General features: G+C 53.0%; 1 protein-coding gene across 18 annotated transcripts in view; it reads left to right on the forward strand.

The window, feature by feature from the left end:
* The window catches only part of PCBP3 (poly(rC) binding protein 3), a 230,473-nt gene that overhangs the window by 188,678 nt on the left and 25,546 nt on the right, over positions 1-16,249 (forward strand). For all 18 annotated transcript variants that reach the window (XM_061423816.1, XM_061423866.1, XM_061423792.1 and 15 more), the window contains one exon: positions 14,264-14,418. In XM_061423816.1, coding sequence (XP_061279800.1) covers positions 14,264-14,418 — 155 coding nt within the window. The remainder of the gene's footprint in view (positions 1-14,263; positions 14,419-16,249) is intronic.

The raw sequence follows: 16,249 nt of genomic DNA on the forward strand, positions 1-16,249 counted from the left end.
TGACAAAGATAATAAAACAGTTTATTACAGAAAGGACGGTCTTTTCAAAAAGTGGTAGAAGCAAATGGATGATGCATAAAACAAAGAAAAAAAAACCTTGGCAAACTTCACATCTTACATAAAGTTAACTCAAAATGGATCAAATTGCTAAATGTAAAATCTAAAACTATAACCTATTTAGGAGAAAATATAAGAGAAAAGCACTCATTCATAAAATATACAAGTGTTAAAAGTCATAAAAGATAAAATTGAGAACTTGTGCTTCATCACAGTTAGAAGTATTTACTGCCTGGAAGATCCTGTTAAAATATGAAAAGGCAAAGCAAAGCCTCAGAGACGATCGTCGTCAATCACGTCCGGTGAAGGGCAGTGTCCTTGGCCGTCGGAGCAGCTCTTTTAGCCTCCAGAGAAGGAAAACAGGACAGTGCAGTTGGAGGATGGACAGCAGACCCACACACACTTCTGCCAGCGGGATGAAGAGGTGAGAGGCATGCTCCTGGGCGGGTGTCTAGGAGAAAACAGTCAGCCACAAGGAGACATCACCACCATCTCTATAGATGGCTTAAGTGACATGCTGACACCCCCACGTGCTGGCACAATCGCCCAGAACCAGATCTGTCTCACGCTCTGGGCAGGTGGGGTTGGGGTGGGAAACAGTCCAGCTACTCGGGCAAACGGTTTGCCCGTTTCCTAAAAAGTGAAAAGTGAAAAGTGAAGTGAAAGTCGCTCAGTCGTGTCCGACTCTTTGCGACCCCATGGACTATACAGTCCATGGAATTCTCCAGGCCAAAGTTAAACGTACACTTAATGTACCGTTCAGTAATCACAGCCCTGGGTGTTTATCACAGAAAAATGCAACCTTGTGTTCATATAACAACAAGCATGTGCTGCTTTGTTTGTGATCCACCTAAGCTGGAGTCCACCCGGATGTCCTTCCTGGGGGTGCTGGACACACAGTCGTGTGCAGTGTGCAGTGGGTGCTGCCCAGTCGCCATGACCGATGGGCCTGCGTTACATGAAGCAGCATCATTATGCTGAGTGCCTTTGTCTGGTTGGATTCCCATGAAGTTCTTGAGATGATAAAGTTGTAGCAATGTAGAGCAGACTGGGCTTTCCCAGGGCTGGGACTGAGGAGAGTAAGTGGTTGCAAACTGCCCGCCGGACTGTCCACGTGACCCTGCTCATGTGGGCAGTTAGGGAAATCTGTATGTGTGACAAGACTTCAGAGAGCCACACACCAACAAAGGTGTGTAGGAGCCCATGCTGTTTAGTTACTAATGTCTGATCAATGTCCATTACTGGTTTTGATAAAGTACTGCAGTTACATCAGACAGAAGCTGGGTGAATGGGCCATGGAAGCTCTGTATTATTTTTGCAGCTACTCATGTATCTAAAATTATTTCAGAAGTATGCTACACACACGTGTAATACATATACACAGACATGAGAGTCGACAGTTATTACACCTAAACATAAAAAGTAAATTCTGGGAACAGATCAATTAAAAGTGAGAAATGGTCAGAGTGGAGAGAAAAGCACGAGCAATCTATGTGCAGCCAGCAAGACACCAACATGGAATATATAAAGCTCCTGGCAGGTTGGCTGAAAGATATGTCATGTGAACACTGATCAAGACCAGCCTGTGGTGGCTGCACGAATGTGAGATGAAACAGGCTTCCGGACGAGGTGGCACCGGGGTTAGAGGGACGTTGCATGAATATGAAATGGTCAGTTCTCTAGGAAGACACGTCCGGCCCAAATGTACGTACACTGCTCGACGGAGCCTCAGAACACAGGCAAAAACCGGGGAGGACAAGCGGGGGCACAGTCACAGTCGTAGCTGGAGATCCAGGTCCCCTCTCAGCGACTGACAGGGCAAGTGGCCTTGCAGGACAGTATACCTGGCCACCAAGGGACACGGCTCGTGGGCACACAAGGTGTTCCCAAGGTAGACTGTGCTATGTATGAAAATAAAAGCCCAACAAATTTAAAACAGTTGAAATCACAAGAAATGTATGTTCTGACTAGACTGCAATTGAACTAGAAATCAATAACCAAAGGTAAAAAATTTCCAAAATACTTGAAAATCAAAGCACACCACTGTAAATGATGTGCTGGTCAAAGAGGAGGTAGCAGAAGAATGTAGGAAATACTTGGGAGATAATGTATACAATACACGCACATCTCTAAATTCTTAGGAATCAAGGGAGTCAGCGCCTTGAGAAACCTAAGCATGAAATGCTAACATGGGAAACGTTTGCGGACAGTTATCCAAGCTTTTACCTTAAGACACTAAGGAAAGAAGAGGCAAGCAGGAGGGAGGAAATGATAAAAGCCAAGACCAGAAACCCATGAAACTGAGAACAAGCTCGGCTTTCCTCATTGGAGCCACTCAGAGGAAGGGAGAATGTGGAGGGGGTCGGTGCTCCCCTTGGGCCAGGGACCTGGGGCGGCTCTGCTTCCTGAACTTTTGTGCAGCCTTCTGTTGGTTCCTTCAGGAGTGCTTCCTCTGCCCTCTTCTGGGAACCCGGGGCTTGCAAACCAACCGGAGCCTGGGAGGGAAGAAGGAACAGGTCCCCCTCTGGCTGTGTAGGCAGAGTCCCCTGTCCTGTCCTGACTCTGCCTTGGAGGCAGGGCCTTGTCCTGCCCTCCCTACCTGTGTCCCCAGGAAGCTCCCACCCATTACCCAACAGACCCCTGGCGAGCAAGTGAATGAATGAGGGAGCAGACAGGAGGGAAGGAAACACCATCCTGGACGCCCACACGCACCAGTTCAGAGTTCAGAAATCGCGAAGTTCTGTTCCAGAACGTCCTGTGAGGCCTAGAAATGGGCTGGACTCAGCATCCACCATCTGCATTATCTCCCTTTGAGTGAGCACTGTGTGGGCTCCTGCTCATGGCAGCCTGGAGTGGAGCTGGGAACGGGGGGTTCCATGTTGAATGGCAGAGAGAAGCGTGTCCTCTGCCAGCAGGCCAGGGCTGTGGGGGCCGAGGCACGGGAGGCAGGTGCTGGCAGTCAGGGGTGCAGGTGAGGGCTTGTAGGGAGCACCCTTGGGGGAAAGCCCTGGCCGGGCTGACTGAAGTCAGCCTGTCGCAGGAAGGGAGACCCTGAGGCTAGGGAAGGATAGCGGAGCAGGGGCCAAGGCAGGCCATGATCTGCTCATTTCTCTAATTTTATCATTTCAACCATGTTGAGTCAGTGAAATTGCACAGTGTGTGACCTTGGGGACTGGCATTTTTCACACAGCATAATTTTCCCAGCCCCCCGCCCCCGGTTGCTGAGCGCATGGGGCAGTTGGTGCTGCCTCCTGGAGGAGCAGGTTCTGTGTGCAGTCTCGGTCTGCTGCAGGGATGCCCTGTGACTGTCGCACCAACCTCTGGATTAGGTGCTGGGTCCTGCTTTGGGGAATTACTAATACCATGAACTCACATTCAGCCTCTTGTGAGGACACCGGTCTTCCCTGCTTTGTACTAAATCCCAGCTCGAATGGTGGATGCATGTTCACCTGTTCCAGGTGACCAGGCCACTCCCCACAGCACCTGCGTGGCCTGCTGGTGGCCCCACATCCTCACCGGCGGGGCTGGTATGGCCACTGCCGTTTATTTAGCCACGGTGACGGGTGCATGGTGGTTCCTCCTGGGCAGTAATTTGCATCTCCCTGGTGGTTAATGACACAAACATCTTTTCACATGCTTGTTTGCCACCTATGATCCTCTTTGGTGAAATGTCCGTGTCTTTTGCCCATTTTCTAATTGGACTGCTTGTTTTCCACGGTTGAGTCTGATCCCCGCATATGCTTTAAACTAGTTTCGTGTCAGACATGCAGCTTGCAAATATTCTCTCCCCGTCTGTGGCTTATCTCTTTATCCTCCTAACATATTCTTTGGCAAACAAAGGTCTTTAGTTTTGACACATCTTGTTTATCAGGCTTCCCTTTCGTATATCATGCTGTTAGTGTCAAGTCTAAGAATTCTGCCTTACCCTGGACCCCAAGGGTTTTTTCTTTTTTTCTAAAAGTTTTATAGCTTTATATTTTTCATTTAAATCTATTTTCTATTTTGAGTTGATTTTTATGCAAGGGATGACTCCTAGGTCAGAGTCCGTTTTTGCCTCCAGTGTTCGGTTGCTCCAGCCCTGCATGTTGAAGAGCTGTCTTTCCTCCATTGAACTGCATTCACATCTTCGTTAGACATCAGCCAGGCACATCCGTGTGGGCCTGTTTCTGGATTCTGTGCTCTGTCCCTGCTCCGTTGATTCCCTCTGCCAATACCACAGCCTTGATCGTGACAGCTATTGAGGAAACCGACTCCTCCTACTTTATTTTCCTTTGTCAGAATTGTTTTAACTATTCTACCTCCTTTGCCTTTCCATATAAATTTTACGGTGGCTTGTCTGTATCTATGAAATTCTTGCTGGAGTTTTAATAGGAATTATGTTAAAGTCGTATGTCAGCTCAGAGAGAACTGATATCTTTACTGTGATGAGTCTTGTGATCTGTAAACACATTCTGTCTCTCCATGTACTTAGATCTTTAATTTCTTTCATTAGCATTTTGTAGTTCTTAGCATATAAATCCTACACATGTTTTGCTAGATTAACACCTAAGTGCCGTCTTTTGTACTGATTTTTGTGCCAGGCTCATGCTTGCTTCATCAAGTGGATTGGGAAATCTTTCTCTTCTCTTCTGTTTTCTGAAGTAGATTTTGTAGAACTGGGATTAACTCTTGAAACCGTTGGTAAAATCTCCAGTGAAATGCTTTGAATTTGGAGATTTCTTTAAGGAGACTTTCAAGATTATGAAGCCAGTTACCTCAACTGCTAGGTAGGGCTATTCCGAGTATTTCTTGTTAGGCGAGTTGTGCCAGTCTGCCTTTCTCAGAGTGAGCCAGTTAATCTGAGTCAGTTTGTTCGCGTGGCCTTGTTCCTAGTGCTTTTTTAGCCCTTTGATGTATGCGGGGTTCTTGGCTATAGCTTCTGTTTCACTCCTTATAATGGTGTTTCGTCTTGTCTTCTTTTTTTCTCAGTCATCCTAGAAGTCTGTCAATTTTATTAACCTTTTAAAATAATCAGCTCTTTATTTTATTGATTTTCTTTAGTTTTCCTGTTTCCAATTTTAATTATTTCTGCATTATTTCCTTCCTTCTGTTTACTTGGATTTATTTTGTTCTTATTCTAGATTCTTAAAATGAGGGCTTAGATTATTGATTTAAGACTTTTTCTTTTTTCTGATATGTATTTTGTGCCATAAATTTCCCTCTAGGCACTGCTTTGTGTTTTACAAATTTTGGTATATTGTATTGTTTCAGGTATGTGTATTTTATTCAGGCATACGTGATACCGGCTTCCCTGATAGTTCAGACAGTAAAGAATCTGCCTATAACGCAGGAGACCCAGGTTCACTCCCTAGGTCAGGAAGATCCCCTGGAGAAGGGAACGGCTATCCACTCCAGTATTGCCTGGAGAATTCCATGGACAGAGGAGCCTGTGGCCTACAGTCCACAAGGTTGCAAAGAGGCAGACACAACTGAGTGACTAACACACACACACACACACACACACGAGACACTCAGGTTGACACGTGTTTCTAATCCTTGAGACTGCCTCTTTGACCCAAGGATTACTTCAGTGGGCATTGTGTTAGTTTTCGTGTGCTCGGAGATTTTTCCATTATTTCTGCGATTGATTTCTCGTTGGATTCCTTTGTGATCTGAGAACGTACCATATGATTTCGATTCTCTTAAATTTGCTGAGCTTTGTTTTATGGCCAGGGTGTGGTCTGCACTGCTGTGTGCTCTGTGTGTCCTGCTGCTCCCAGACGTGCTGTGAGGGTTGACTAGGTCCGGTTGATTGATGCTGTTTTAAGTTCTGTGTCCCTACGGATTTCCACCTAGCGGTTCTCTTAGTTGTTGAGATGGTGCTGAAATTTTCAGCTGTAACTGTGAATTTCTGCATTTTTCTTCTCAGTTCTATCTGTTTGTGCTTCACGTATTTTACTGTCCTAGTGTTTGACTCATAAGCTATTAGGATTGCTTGCTATGCTTCTTCATGGACAGACTCATCATTGTATAGTGCCTCTCTCCATCTTTGATAATTTTCATTGCTCTGAAGCCAGTTTTATCTGATACTAATATAGCCACTCCTGCTTTCCTTTGATTAGTGGTTGTATGACACATCTTTTCCCATGAGTTTATTTTCAGTCTGCTTGCATCTTTGTAACTGAAGTGAATGAATTTTTTATTGACAGCATATGACTGACTCATTTTTCTTAGTCCTCTCTGCCATTCTGTTTTCTTTATGGGTAAATTTAGACTAGTCGGACACGACTGAGTGACTTCACTTTCACTTTCACATTTAATATAATTATTGAGAGGTTAGAACTTAAGTTAGCTATTTTATTTTTTGTTTTCTCTTTGTTCTCCCTGTTTGTTTCTCCGTTTCCTTATCTCCTGCCTTTCTGTGGGTAACCCAACATTTTTAATGATTCCATTTTGATCTATTGATCGTGTTCTTGAGTGTCCCTTTGGCAGCTCTTCAGTGATTGCCTCGGTATTGCATTATATATGTATAACTAATAGGTTCTGCTCATGGAAGGAGGCATTGCCCCCGCTTCCTCACCCACCACCTACCACCCGACTCCCAGCTCACCGCCCCTGGTGATCTCTTTCACAAAGGAGAAGAGCAGGCCCTGGGTTCTGTGGCTAGTTGGTTCCTATTGCTGGCAGCCTCCCAAAATTCCTGGCAATTGGAAGGAAGGGAGAGTTGGGTAGGAATTAGGACCAGTGGCTCCTGAACACGGCTTTGCTCAAGAGGAGTCTGGAGAGCCATAACTGCAGCCTCTGGAGCCACCTGGGTTTCTTGAGTCAGGCCCCAAGGGGCGGCACACGCACCCTGCTCACTGCCGATGCCTCCTTGTTCTGTCACCACAGATGCTCTGTTAGCCTAGGTGCTGTCACTATAGGAGGCCAGGCGAGCCCTGGGCCAGCAGGGAGCCCTGGAATGCTGGTGGGGGGATCTCCTTTCCCAGCCGTGAACCTCATAGCTCCACCCCTTTCCTGGGATGGGACGGCCTGTGTAGCCGCTGCCTCCGGGGCATTCTGGGATTCCGATCAACAGTCCTTCTCAGCGCTTCTCCAGGAGTGCGCCCAGCCCCCAGTTGCTGCCTGGGGTCTCATGCTGACTGGGGACTGCCTCTCAGGGGGCCCCACACTGGGGGAGGGGATTTCCCTGCTCTCTGGGCCCAGCCCTCCTCCAGTTCCTCTGGCTCCTGTGTCACGATAAGGGTTTCCTGACAGGCCCTTCCTCCTGTTTACTCCTCTTTTTAGGTCAGTACAATGCCTGGTGCTTAGTCATGGCCAGGGAATGTGTTGAATTAACAAAGTTATTAATTACCAGTTCCTACAAGGCAAATTTCAATCTGCATCTTGCATGTATGCATTCGTGGAGGAAAGAGCAGGGGCGAGAGCAGCTGGCACTGGTCCGGGGACTGGCCTTTGACGCATGTCCTCTGTCATACCCAGAGGTATGACACACTCCCAGCAGGGAGAGGCCACAGTGGGGTGGGCTGTGTGGCTCCGCCAGGCAGGTGTCCCTGGAGGGGCCATCAGCAGGCTTTCTCGGGTTCCTTCCCATTGGGGGTGGCTGCTCAGCGACAGGATCATCCTCTGCGGTGACCAGCTGTGTGGCATCACGTGTAACTTCACCCTCCTGCTGGCCTCCTAAATGCAGCTTCAGGCATTCACCCAGAGCCACCCACCCCCTGACGCTGACTTCTGAAATCCACCAGAGTTTTAAGTGAAATGTAAGTGAATGCATTTCACATGCATGAACAGAACAGTACTGTGATGATGACCAAGTTCCAATGTAGAATGGGCCTTACGTGCTTGCTTCCTGAATGTACCTCTCTGGCCTGCTTCCTCCTTGGACATGGAGCAGTTGGGGTGGGTGAATGCAGACTGGAAAGCTCCGCGGGGCAGCCGGGGCCAGAGGAGGGGAGAGAGGAGCGTACTGGTCAGCTGCCAGCCCCCGCCCCCCAGGGGTAGCAGCACAGACAGCCCCCGCTCCCTGTGTGTGTCCTGTGACGGGAGAGGAATCCAGTCACACAAAAGCCTGGGGTCTGCTTGGAAACTGATGGGACTCTGCCCTCCGCCCTGACCCGCCCAGTCCTGAGTGAGGGGGTGTGCTGGGCTCAGCGGGCTCCTCAGCCTCAGGCGGCCTTTCTCTCAGGCAGACTCAGCAGCCTGGACCAGCCGTGGGCGAAAGTGGAACTGCATCTGCCCACCCAGGGTCCCCTCAGCCTCTCCCCCAGCCCCCAAACTCTGCTCTGGGAGACAGTCAGCGCTGGGGACCCCTCCCCCTCTGCTCCCCGGTCTGTCTCCCCCTGCAGTGGTAGCGCAGGACTTGGAAATGGCTGCTGGATACGCTCCTCGGCCCTGGGCACACACCCAGCTGTGGCCCCGGCGTCCTCGAGGGAAGGGCACATGAGTGCGTGAGATGTCCTGTGGGCACGGGATCACAGTCCCAGGAAACCTGCCCTGTCCTTCTTCCCAGTTCTCCCAGCCTGGCATCAAGAAAGGCCAGGGGAACTCTCACAGGTGGATGGAGCACCTCAGCGACCTGGGTGCGGGGCCCACAGCAGGGCAGCCCAAGCCCTCCCTCAGACGCCACAGACGTGGAGTGTCCCTGCCCCATGCTGGGCGACCCTGACGGGGATGCTGGGGGCTGTGCTGGGCGCCACAGGCTTTCTGCACAGGAGAGGCCGGAGCAAACGTGAGATCTGGTTGTGGGGGAGGGTGGGCATGCAGTGGATTCCCATCACCAGCCAGCCTTGTCCCTGGGGTTACCCTTTCCTTAACTCTGACCTCAGGCTTTGCATCAGGGGGTAAGGTGACACATGTCCCCGAGCAGAGGAGCAAAGCAAAGTGGTCAAAGTGGATTTGTGTCTTCTGAGCACGGGGTGGGGGTCAATTTGGACAATTTCCTTACAGTTGGGACTGAGCCGAGGAGGTGCCCCAGCCACGCTGAGGGTCCACGTCCCGGGTTGGGAGGAGCCACATGGTTTGGAGACAGGGTCATGGAGACAGTGCTCGTCCAAGGCAGCACTGGGGTCTCCTTCACCCTGGCTGGTGGGGTGTGGGCTGTGCTGCCCCTGGAAGTGGCCGGGCGCCTCTGGGTACTCACCCCATGACCACACGGCCAGAGCTCTTGTCACCGTCATATGATGTCAGGGTGACCTTCCCTGCTCAGCCCTAAACCCAGGAAGGACGACGGTTATACAACCCAGGCACAGGCACTGACATCGTCCCTGTGACTGCAGCCTGTGTTCGGGAAATCGAGTGTGTCCGGTGGAGACGTGGGGGGCAGGGAAGAGCAGCCAGGCTGCATTTCTGGAGGTGACACAGCAGCACTGAGATGACACATGCACTGGATGTTCTGGGGGCGTGCAGGGCGGCAGGCAAGTGAGTCCGAGGCAGGAGCAGAGCCTCGGAGTGAGCCTAGGGACCAAGGGAGAGCACAGCCCAGCATGCCTGCCAGGGGCCTGCACAGCGCCGGGCAAAGAATGTGCTTGCAAAACACAGCTGCAGTTTTTCCAATTTGATGGAAATTCTAAGACCCCAGATCCAAGAAGTTCAGTGAGGCCCCAAGAACCCAAAATACAAAGCACATCATAATCAAAACCAGTGACGAAGAGAAGCGCCTTTAAATGTGCTCGAGAGGAGGGCTTTCCTGTCAAAGGACAAAGGGAGACTGCAACAGACCCTCCCCTCGGACAGTGTGCGGGTCGGGTGCAGGGAGCCCTGTCCACCTGGGATACGCGCCAGATGAGACAGGCTTCTGGAGATGGCGGCATAATGCTGTCCAGATGCTCCAGAGCTGAGAACACATCCCCGGCAGACGTGCCCGACCAGATACACGGGGGGATTCTTACGGCAGAAGGAAAATGATGGCATGGCCACGCGGGTGAGCATGAGAGACACTTTTATTATTATCCAAATCCCTTTCAAAGGGAGTTGACTGCTTGCACTTAAAAACAAAGTGCTGTGGGATCTATAACAGACGTGTGGCAGTAACAGCGCAGAGGCCGAAAGAGGCAGGCACCGTGCTGTGGGGCTATCCTGCCCCCGTCTGGCGGCGAGGCTGCAGCCCAGGGACTGAGTCAGGTCCAGCGTCTGTGCACAGGCCCTGAAGCCGCCCCCTGGATGAAAAGACCCAGAGTGGTGACTGGTAAGAGAACAAAGAGGTGGAATCATGACGGATGTGCCATTCATCCAAAACAGGGCAGAGGAAAAGTGGGCCCAGGGAACAAAGGACAGACGGAGGGGTGACAGACTGAAGCCCCCACAGCAACAGTCACACAGACGGTCTCAACACCCCCAGTCAAAAGGCACATCGTCAAAAAGGATAAAAATAAGGACCAACCATACGCTGCCCACAAGAAGCTCACTTTGAATATAAAGACAAATGAAAAATAAGAGATGGAAGAAGAGACTCCATGCTAACACTAGTGATTAGTAAGGTCAGGTGTCTATGTTACTAACAAAGTAAATTTTGGAGTCAAGAATATTACCAGAGATAAAGGAGGATCTCTCATCATGATCCGGGGGTCACTTCATTCACAGAACATAACCGTACTAAAGGTTACGATGCTAATGGTGGAGCCTAAAATACACAAAGCAAAAAAAAAGCTAGAACTGCAGGAGAAACAGACGAATCCACGCTGACAGTCAGAGATGCCAAGATCCCTGCTCAGCGATGGACATCACAGCCATCCATGCTCTAATCGAGTCTGTGGAACACCCCCTGCAGGTCAAGATTCCTGCTCAGCAATGCACAGAAGAGCATCGCAGCCATCCTTGCTCTGATCGAGTCTGTGGAACACTCCACCCAGGTTAAGATCGCTGTTCAGCGATGGACAGAAGAGTGTTGCAGTCATTCTGGCTTTGTGTGGAATGGCCCAACTAGACACACAGACCAGAGACAGACCACATTCTGGTCCATAAGCAAGTCCTCCATAAACTTAGAATATCTCAAGTAGTACAAGGTATGCTGTCCAACCATAACAGAATTAAATTCGAAATCAATAGGACACCATCTAGAAAATCTCCAAATATTTGAAAATTCAGTAACACATTTCAAAATATCTCATGAATCAAAAAAAGAAATCATAAGAGAAATTTGAAAGTATGTTCCCATGAGTGGACAAAGAGCACAAATATAAAAATTTGGGGCAGGCAGCTAAAGCCACACGCAGAGAGCCGTTTATAGAACTAAACATTTAGGCAAAAAGTAAGACTTTAAGTCCATGCCATTACCTTCTTTCTAAAGATGCTAGAAAGGGCTTCCCAGGCGGCTCAGTGGTGAAGAGTCCGCCTGCCAGTGCAGGAGTTGTAGGAGAGATGGGTTCGATCCCCAGGCCAGGAAGATCCCCTGGAGTAGGAAATGGCAATCCACTCCAGTATTCTTGCCTGGAAAATCCCACAGACGAAGGAGCCTGGCGGGCGACCATCCATGTACACGCAAGGACACTAGAAAAGAGGAGTAAATGGAACCCTGCCCCCGTGTGCCCAATCTCAAGCCCAAGCAGAACTTGAAGACGAGAGCCAGGATGAGGGTATCCGTCAGAAATCAGGTGCCCTGTGGGGGTGCAGGGTGAGCCCTGGACTCAAGCGTCGTGAGTGGTGTCAGCACAAAGCAGCATTTAGACCACTGCTGGACAGGCTCCCGGGGGGCGAGAAGAGGCCCTGCCAGGCCTCATGGGGGCCATATCTGCTTCTCCTCTTCCTCTCATCAAATGGAATAAAATGCATTAAATCCCCAGTGTGGGGAGGATGGAAGGAGGGGTCCTTGCCAGGATCTACCAGTTTCTGAACACCCAGCGCGGGGAGGGCTCTCTGATGACCCAGGCGTCCGGCTGGGCCCCTAGGGGTGCAGCTGCTGCTTCTTGCCAAGCACCCCTGGCAGCCACAGGGGTGGGAGCGAGGCTGGCACGTGGGGCGGTCTCAGGTGGGAGGCATCCCGAGCCTGGTGGAGCAGCCCGAGGATAGAGTCCTGCCTTCCCTGTGGCGCGGGGCTGGCTCTTCAAGGTCGAGGGTGCCCCCAGTGGCCTTATCGGCTCCCGGGGCTGCTCCTGTCTGCGGCAGTCCATGGAGGCGAGGCCTGGGATGCCCGCTCCTGGCACGTGAGGCAGGCTGGCACTCACTGGCGCGTGTGATGGATGGCGGTTGACAGCCCGCAGCCTGGAGCACCCCTGGCACTCGCTGACCCACTTTCTCCTCCGTGGTTGGAACATTTACATAACAGATGGCCCCAGGGCCCTGCTGTCCGCCCCCAGAGGAGGTGATTCTAATTATACAGGAGGCGGAGGCGCGTTGCTGGCCTGGCCGCCCTTGCTGGTTTGTGGGTGCCTGGGTGCCTATCTGACTGCCCTCTGCTGGTTTGTGGGTGCCTGGGTGCCCACCTGGCCAGCCTGTGCTGGTTTGTGGGTGCCTGGGTGCCTACCTGACCACCCTCTGATGGTTTGTGGGTGCCTGGCTGCCCTCTGCTGGTTCGTGGGTGCCTATGTGCACACCCCGAGCTCAGGGAGACTGTGTGGGGTTGCTGCGGGGTGTCCGCCCGGCGGGAAGTAGGTCTGTTTGGCACCACTGTGATCCTTTGAACGAGACCATCCCCTCCTTTCTGGGTCCTTCTTACCCCTGCCCTGCTGCCTGCCCCGTCCAGAGCTCTGCAGAGACGGAGCACCCTCCCTGCCCTCAGACACAGTGCCAGCATGCAAGGCTGGTTGCTCAGACCTAGCCAGTGAGGTTTTTATTTCAGTGTCAGTAACCCCGAGTGGTCGGTGGCTTCCGTACTGGTCAGTTAAGACAGAGCACGTGAGTGTGTGAAGGCGATGTGTTTACACGCTGCCGTGTTACATCACCGTGCACCAGCTGTCTCGGGACCTCTGCTCCTGTGGGCGGGCAGGCGGCATGTCCGCCAGCGAGGGGGGCTTGTCCTCTGTCACCTGGCAGCTCTGCCCACCTCTCTGGTGAGCAAGGCTCCTCCTGGTCCTCTCCTGGGCTTTTTGTGGAACCCCTGGGGCCCGGCCCCGGGCCAGTCATCTGGCATGGTCCTCCTGCCTGGCCTTCCCCCACCTTCTGTCCACCAAGTTGTGCTGTGCTGTCAGAACCCTGTATCTGCTGCTTGGCTGAAGCCTTCCCTCTGCGCCAGCCGCCACCCGTGCACCCCACAGACATGGGCACAGAGACACCTGCTGGTGCTCCCGAAAGGCCCCAGCACCCGGCCCCTCCTGATCCATCCCCACCGGTCGCACTGCTTCTCATCCCTTTGTTCCGAGAGTCCCCTCCCCACACTGACTGCCCGATTCTGCCCTTGCCTCCCTGACCTCCTTCCAGTACTCATCACTGGTCTCCTGTGGCCGCTCCACATCCTGCGGGAGGTGGCCTGTCCCCCGGACCTGGGCTCTGTGCCCACCTTGACTGGGGGGAGGTGTTCAGCTCTGTCCTCCGCAGTCAGGCCGAGTTCCATCAGCCGAGTCCCCTGCACACATGGTGCGCTGTCCCCATCCTTCAGCTCCCGTGCCTGTGACCGCCCCTTGTCTGTGGTCTTATACCGGAGCCTGAATGTTGCCTGGAGGGTGAGGTGCTGACCCAGGGCTCTGCGGGAACTATACAGTGAGCGGACCGTGATACCGGATGTAAAGCATTTTCTGAAAACTTGGTAAAGTGGGCACACTCAGCAATTTCACAGTTTGGTTAGTGGAGACGAATCCATTTTAGAAATGAGGATAGCTAAGGAGTCGCAACTCTAGACCTACAGGGACACGGATCTGTGGTCTCCAAGTTTCTTAAGGCTGAAGGGAGGGTTCTGGCCCTGGTGTATTGGGCAGTGGGCAGAGCCAAGGTGGCAGCAGAGCAGACACTCCCCGCACATGGAGGTCCCCAGGCTGACGGGGTCACCCCTTCCCCTCCAGCCACTCACGGGCCCTCGTCACGAGATGACACTGAGACCCAGGGCCCTGCGCTAATGGGCAGGCCAGGTCAATCCCTGGTGGCCTTTCCCTGGGACCTGTCCCCCATGTGCTTGCAGCCCCTGCAGGGCCCACAGTGCGAATCCCGGGGTGCCCTTCCCTCCTTCCTGTGGCTGGGTGCCCGGATCCCTCTGCTCAGAGCCCCACCTTTTGCCCCAACAGTGTGGGAGGCTGTAGCCTAGCCTCGACCTGGCCCCGTGGTGCAGATCCGACCCCTGACATGAGCCTTCCCTCACCAGGTGACACCATCTGGGCCCCATCTGTCCTTCCTGACGGCGCCCTTGGCACCCTGAGCCACCACCCCCAGCTGCATTTTGGAAGAAAGATGGAGTCCAAGGTCTCGGAAGGCGGCCTGAACGTGACGCTGACCATCCGCCTGCTGATGCATGGAAAGGTACGGGCCTGAGGGAAGTGGAGGCTGCCCACGAAGGGGCTCAGTTCCGAGCCAGGCTTCTTGCAATTCCACGTGATCGGGAACTTGCCTCGCCCTCCCACGTCTGCTCCTCCCGGAGCCTCTCGTGCCTGGGCCACGCTGCTGCCCCAGCCCTGCCACCTCGTGGGTGTCCTTCATGCCAGGGCGCTCTCCTCCAGGTCAGCACGCTGACTGACACCCCCCCCTACTTGTGCCCGCAGCCTGTCACCCCAGGGCTTCCCTTCACCCAGCGCTCCCCACACTCCCTGTGCCTTTTGCCTTCGGCTTCCCATGCAGCTCTTTTGTAGAAACAGTGTCCCTCACTCCCTCGTGTTGGCCTTTTCTGCTGTTTCCTCACTGTTGGCAAGAGTGACCCAGAAGCCTTCCCATCAGAGCTCAGATTTCAGGGCGTCACTTGGTGGGGGTGCCTGTGGGCACCTCCCTGCCCCCTCCATGGTCATCAGGGGTCCTTGCTGGCGGCTGGTCAGGTGCTGCGTGGCCGCCAGTGTGCCCGCTCGCTTCACTTGCAGCTCCTGGACGTGGGGCTCCTGTTTGCCCCTGTCACCCCACCGTCCCTGTCCTGCCATCACTGGCGCTGATGCTCTTGTTGCCCGTGACTTGGCCATGGGGGTCGCACCGTTCTGACAGCACCCCCTCTGGCGTAGAACACCGCTATCGCTCATCCCACTTTCCTGCTGCTTCTGGAACTGGCCAAGAGACCCCGACTCCCCTAAGTGAGGCTGTTGGGGTGGCCTTAGAAGCCCAGGTATGGGCGCACGGGGGTGTTCATGGCTCTCAGGCTTCTGTGGATCCCAGGCAGGGCTGGGGAAGGTGTGTTTGTGTATATGCGTGTGTGTCTGTGCACATTTATACACTACTGCATTCCATGTTTATCTCTGTGCCGGGCCCCTGAGCTCACACCCCCAACTCCAGTCCAGCCACACAGATGCGTCCTGGCTCTGTGGTCCGTCCATGTGGGCAGCAGGAGGAACCTGGGGCCACAGAGGCTGGCCTCATGCCCGAGGCCCTGCTCTCCCTAGCTCTCTGGAAGCTGGAGCTCACACCTGGCACCCCCCTTTCTGTGATGAAGGAAGGGTGACCACCTGCCCACTCCCGGGGTGGGCTGACATTTGGTTAAGGTTGTCGGACGCTGGGTGTGTACCACAGAGGGCAGTCTGAGGTCAGTTACACATCCCACTTCCAGCAGCAGCTGGCACAGCGAGCACCCAACCTTGCCCTGGGAGGTGAGGTACCCCAACCACCAAGGGAGCCCCAACCCAGCACCTGGGCGCCCCCGCTGCACACAGCCCCCACCGTGGCCGCACAGCACAGACCCTCCCAGAGTCTGCCCCAGGACACTGTCATTGCTGAGGGCTTCGCTGGAACAAGGAAGATGAGTTTAATTGTGGAAGCTGCTCCCTGAAGCTAACCTTGGATGGGGCTGCCCAGCAGGGCCTGAGGGTTTGTCCTGGGTAAGGAGGTGCCATGATGGGCAATCCTGGCCATGAGCATATCTAAACCATCATGGGCCCCAGGCTTTAAAATTAGGGCAGCGTGTTCAGACATCTTTCAATGTTCTCTGTGTGTGTGTCTGCACGCGCGTGCGCATGTTCAGTCGCTCAATTGCATTTGACTCTTTGCGACCCATAGATGATAGTCCACCAGGCTGCTCTGTCCATGGGATTCTCCAAGCAAGAATTCTCCAGGCCAATGGAGTGGCTAGCCATTTCCTTCTCCAGGGGATCTTCCCAATCCAGGGTTTGAACCCTCATCTCTTGCATCTCCTGCATTGGCCGGCGGGTTTTTATTTTAT

The sequence above is a fragment of the Bos javanicus genome, chromosome 1, assembly GCF_032452875.1.
Source record: "Bos javanicus breed banteng chromosome 1, ARS-OSU_banteng_1.0, whole genome shotgun sequence".
In the NCBI taxonomy this organism is placed as follows: Eukaryota; Metazoa; Chordata; class Mammalia; order Artiodactyla; family Bovidae; genus Bos; species Bos javanicus.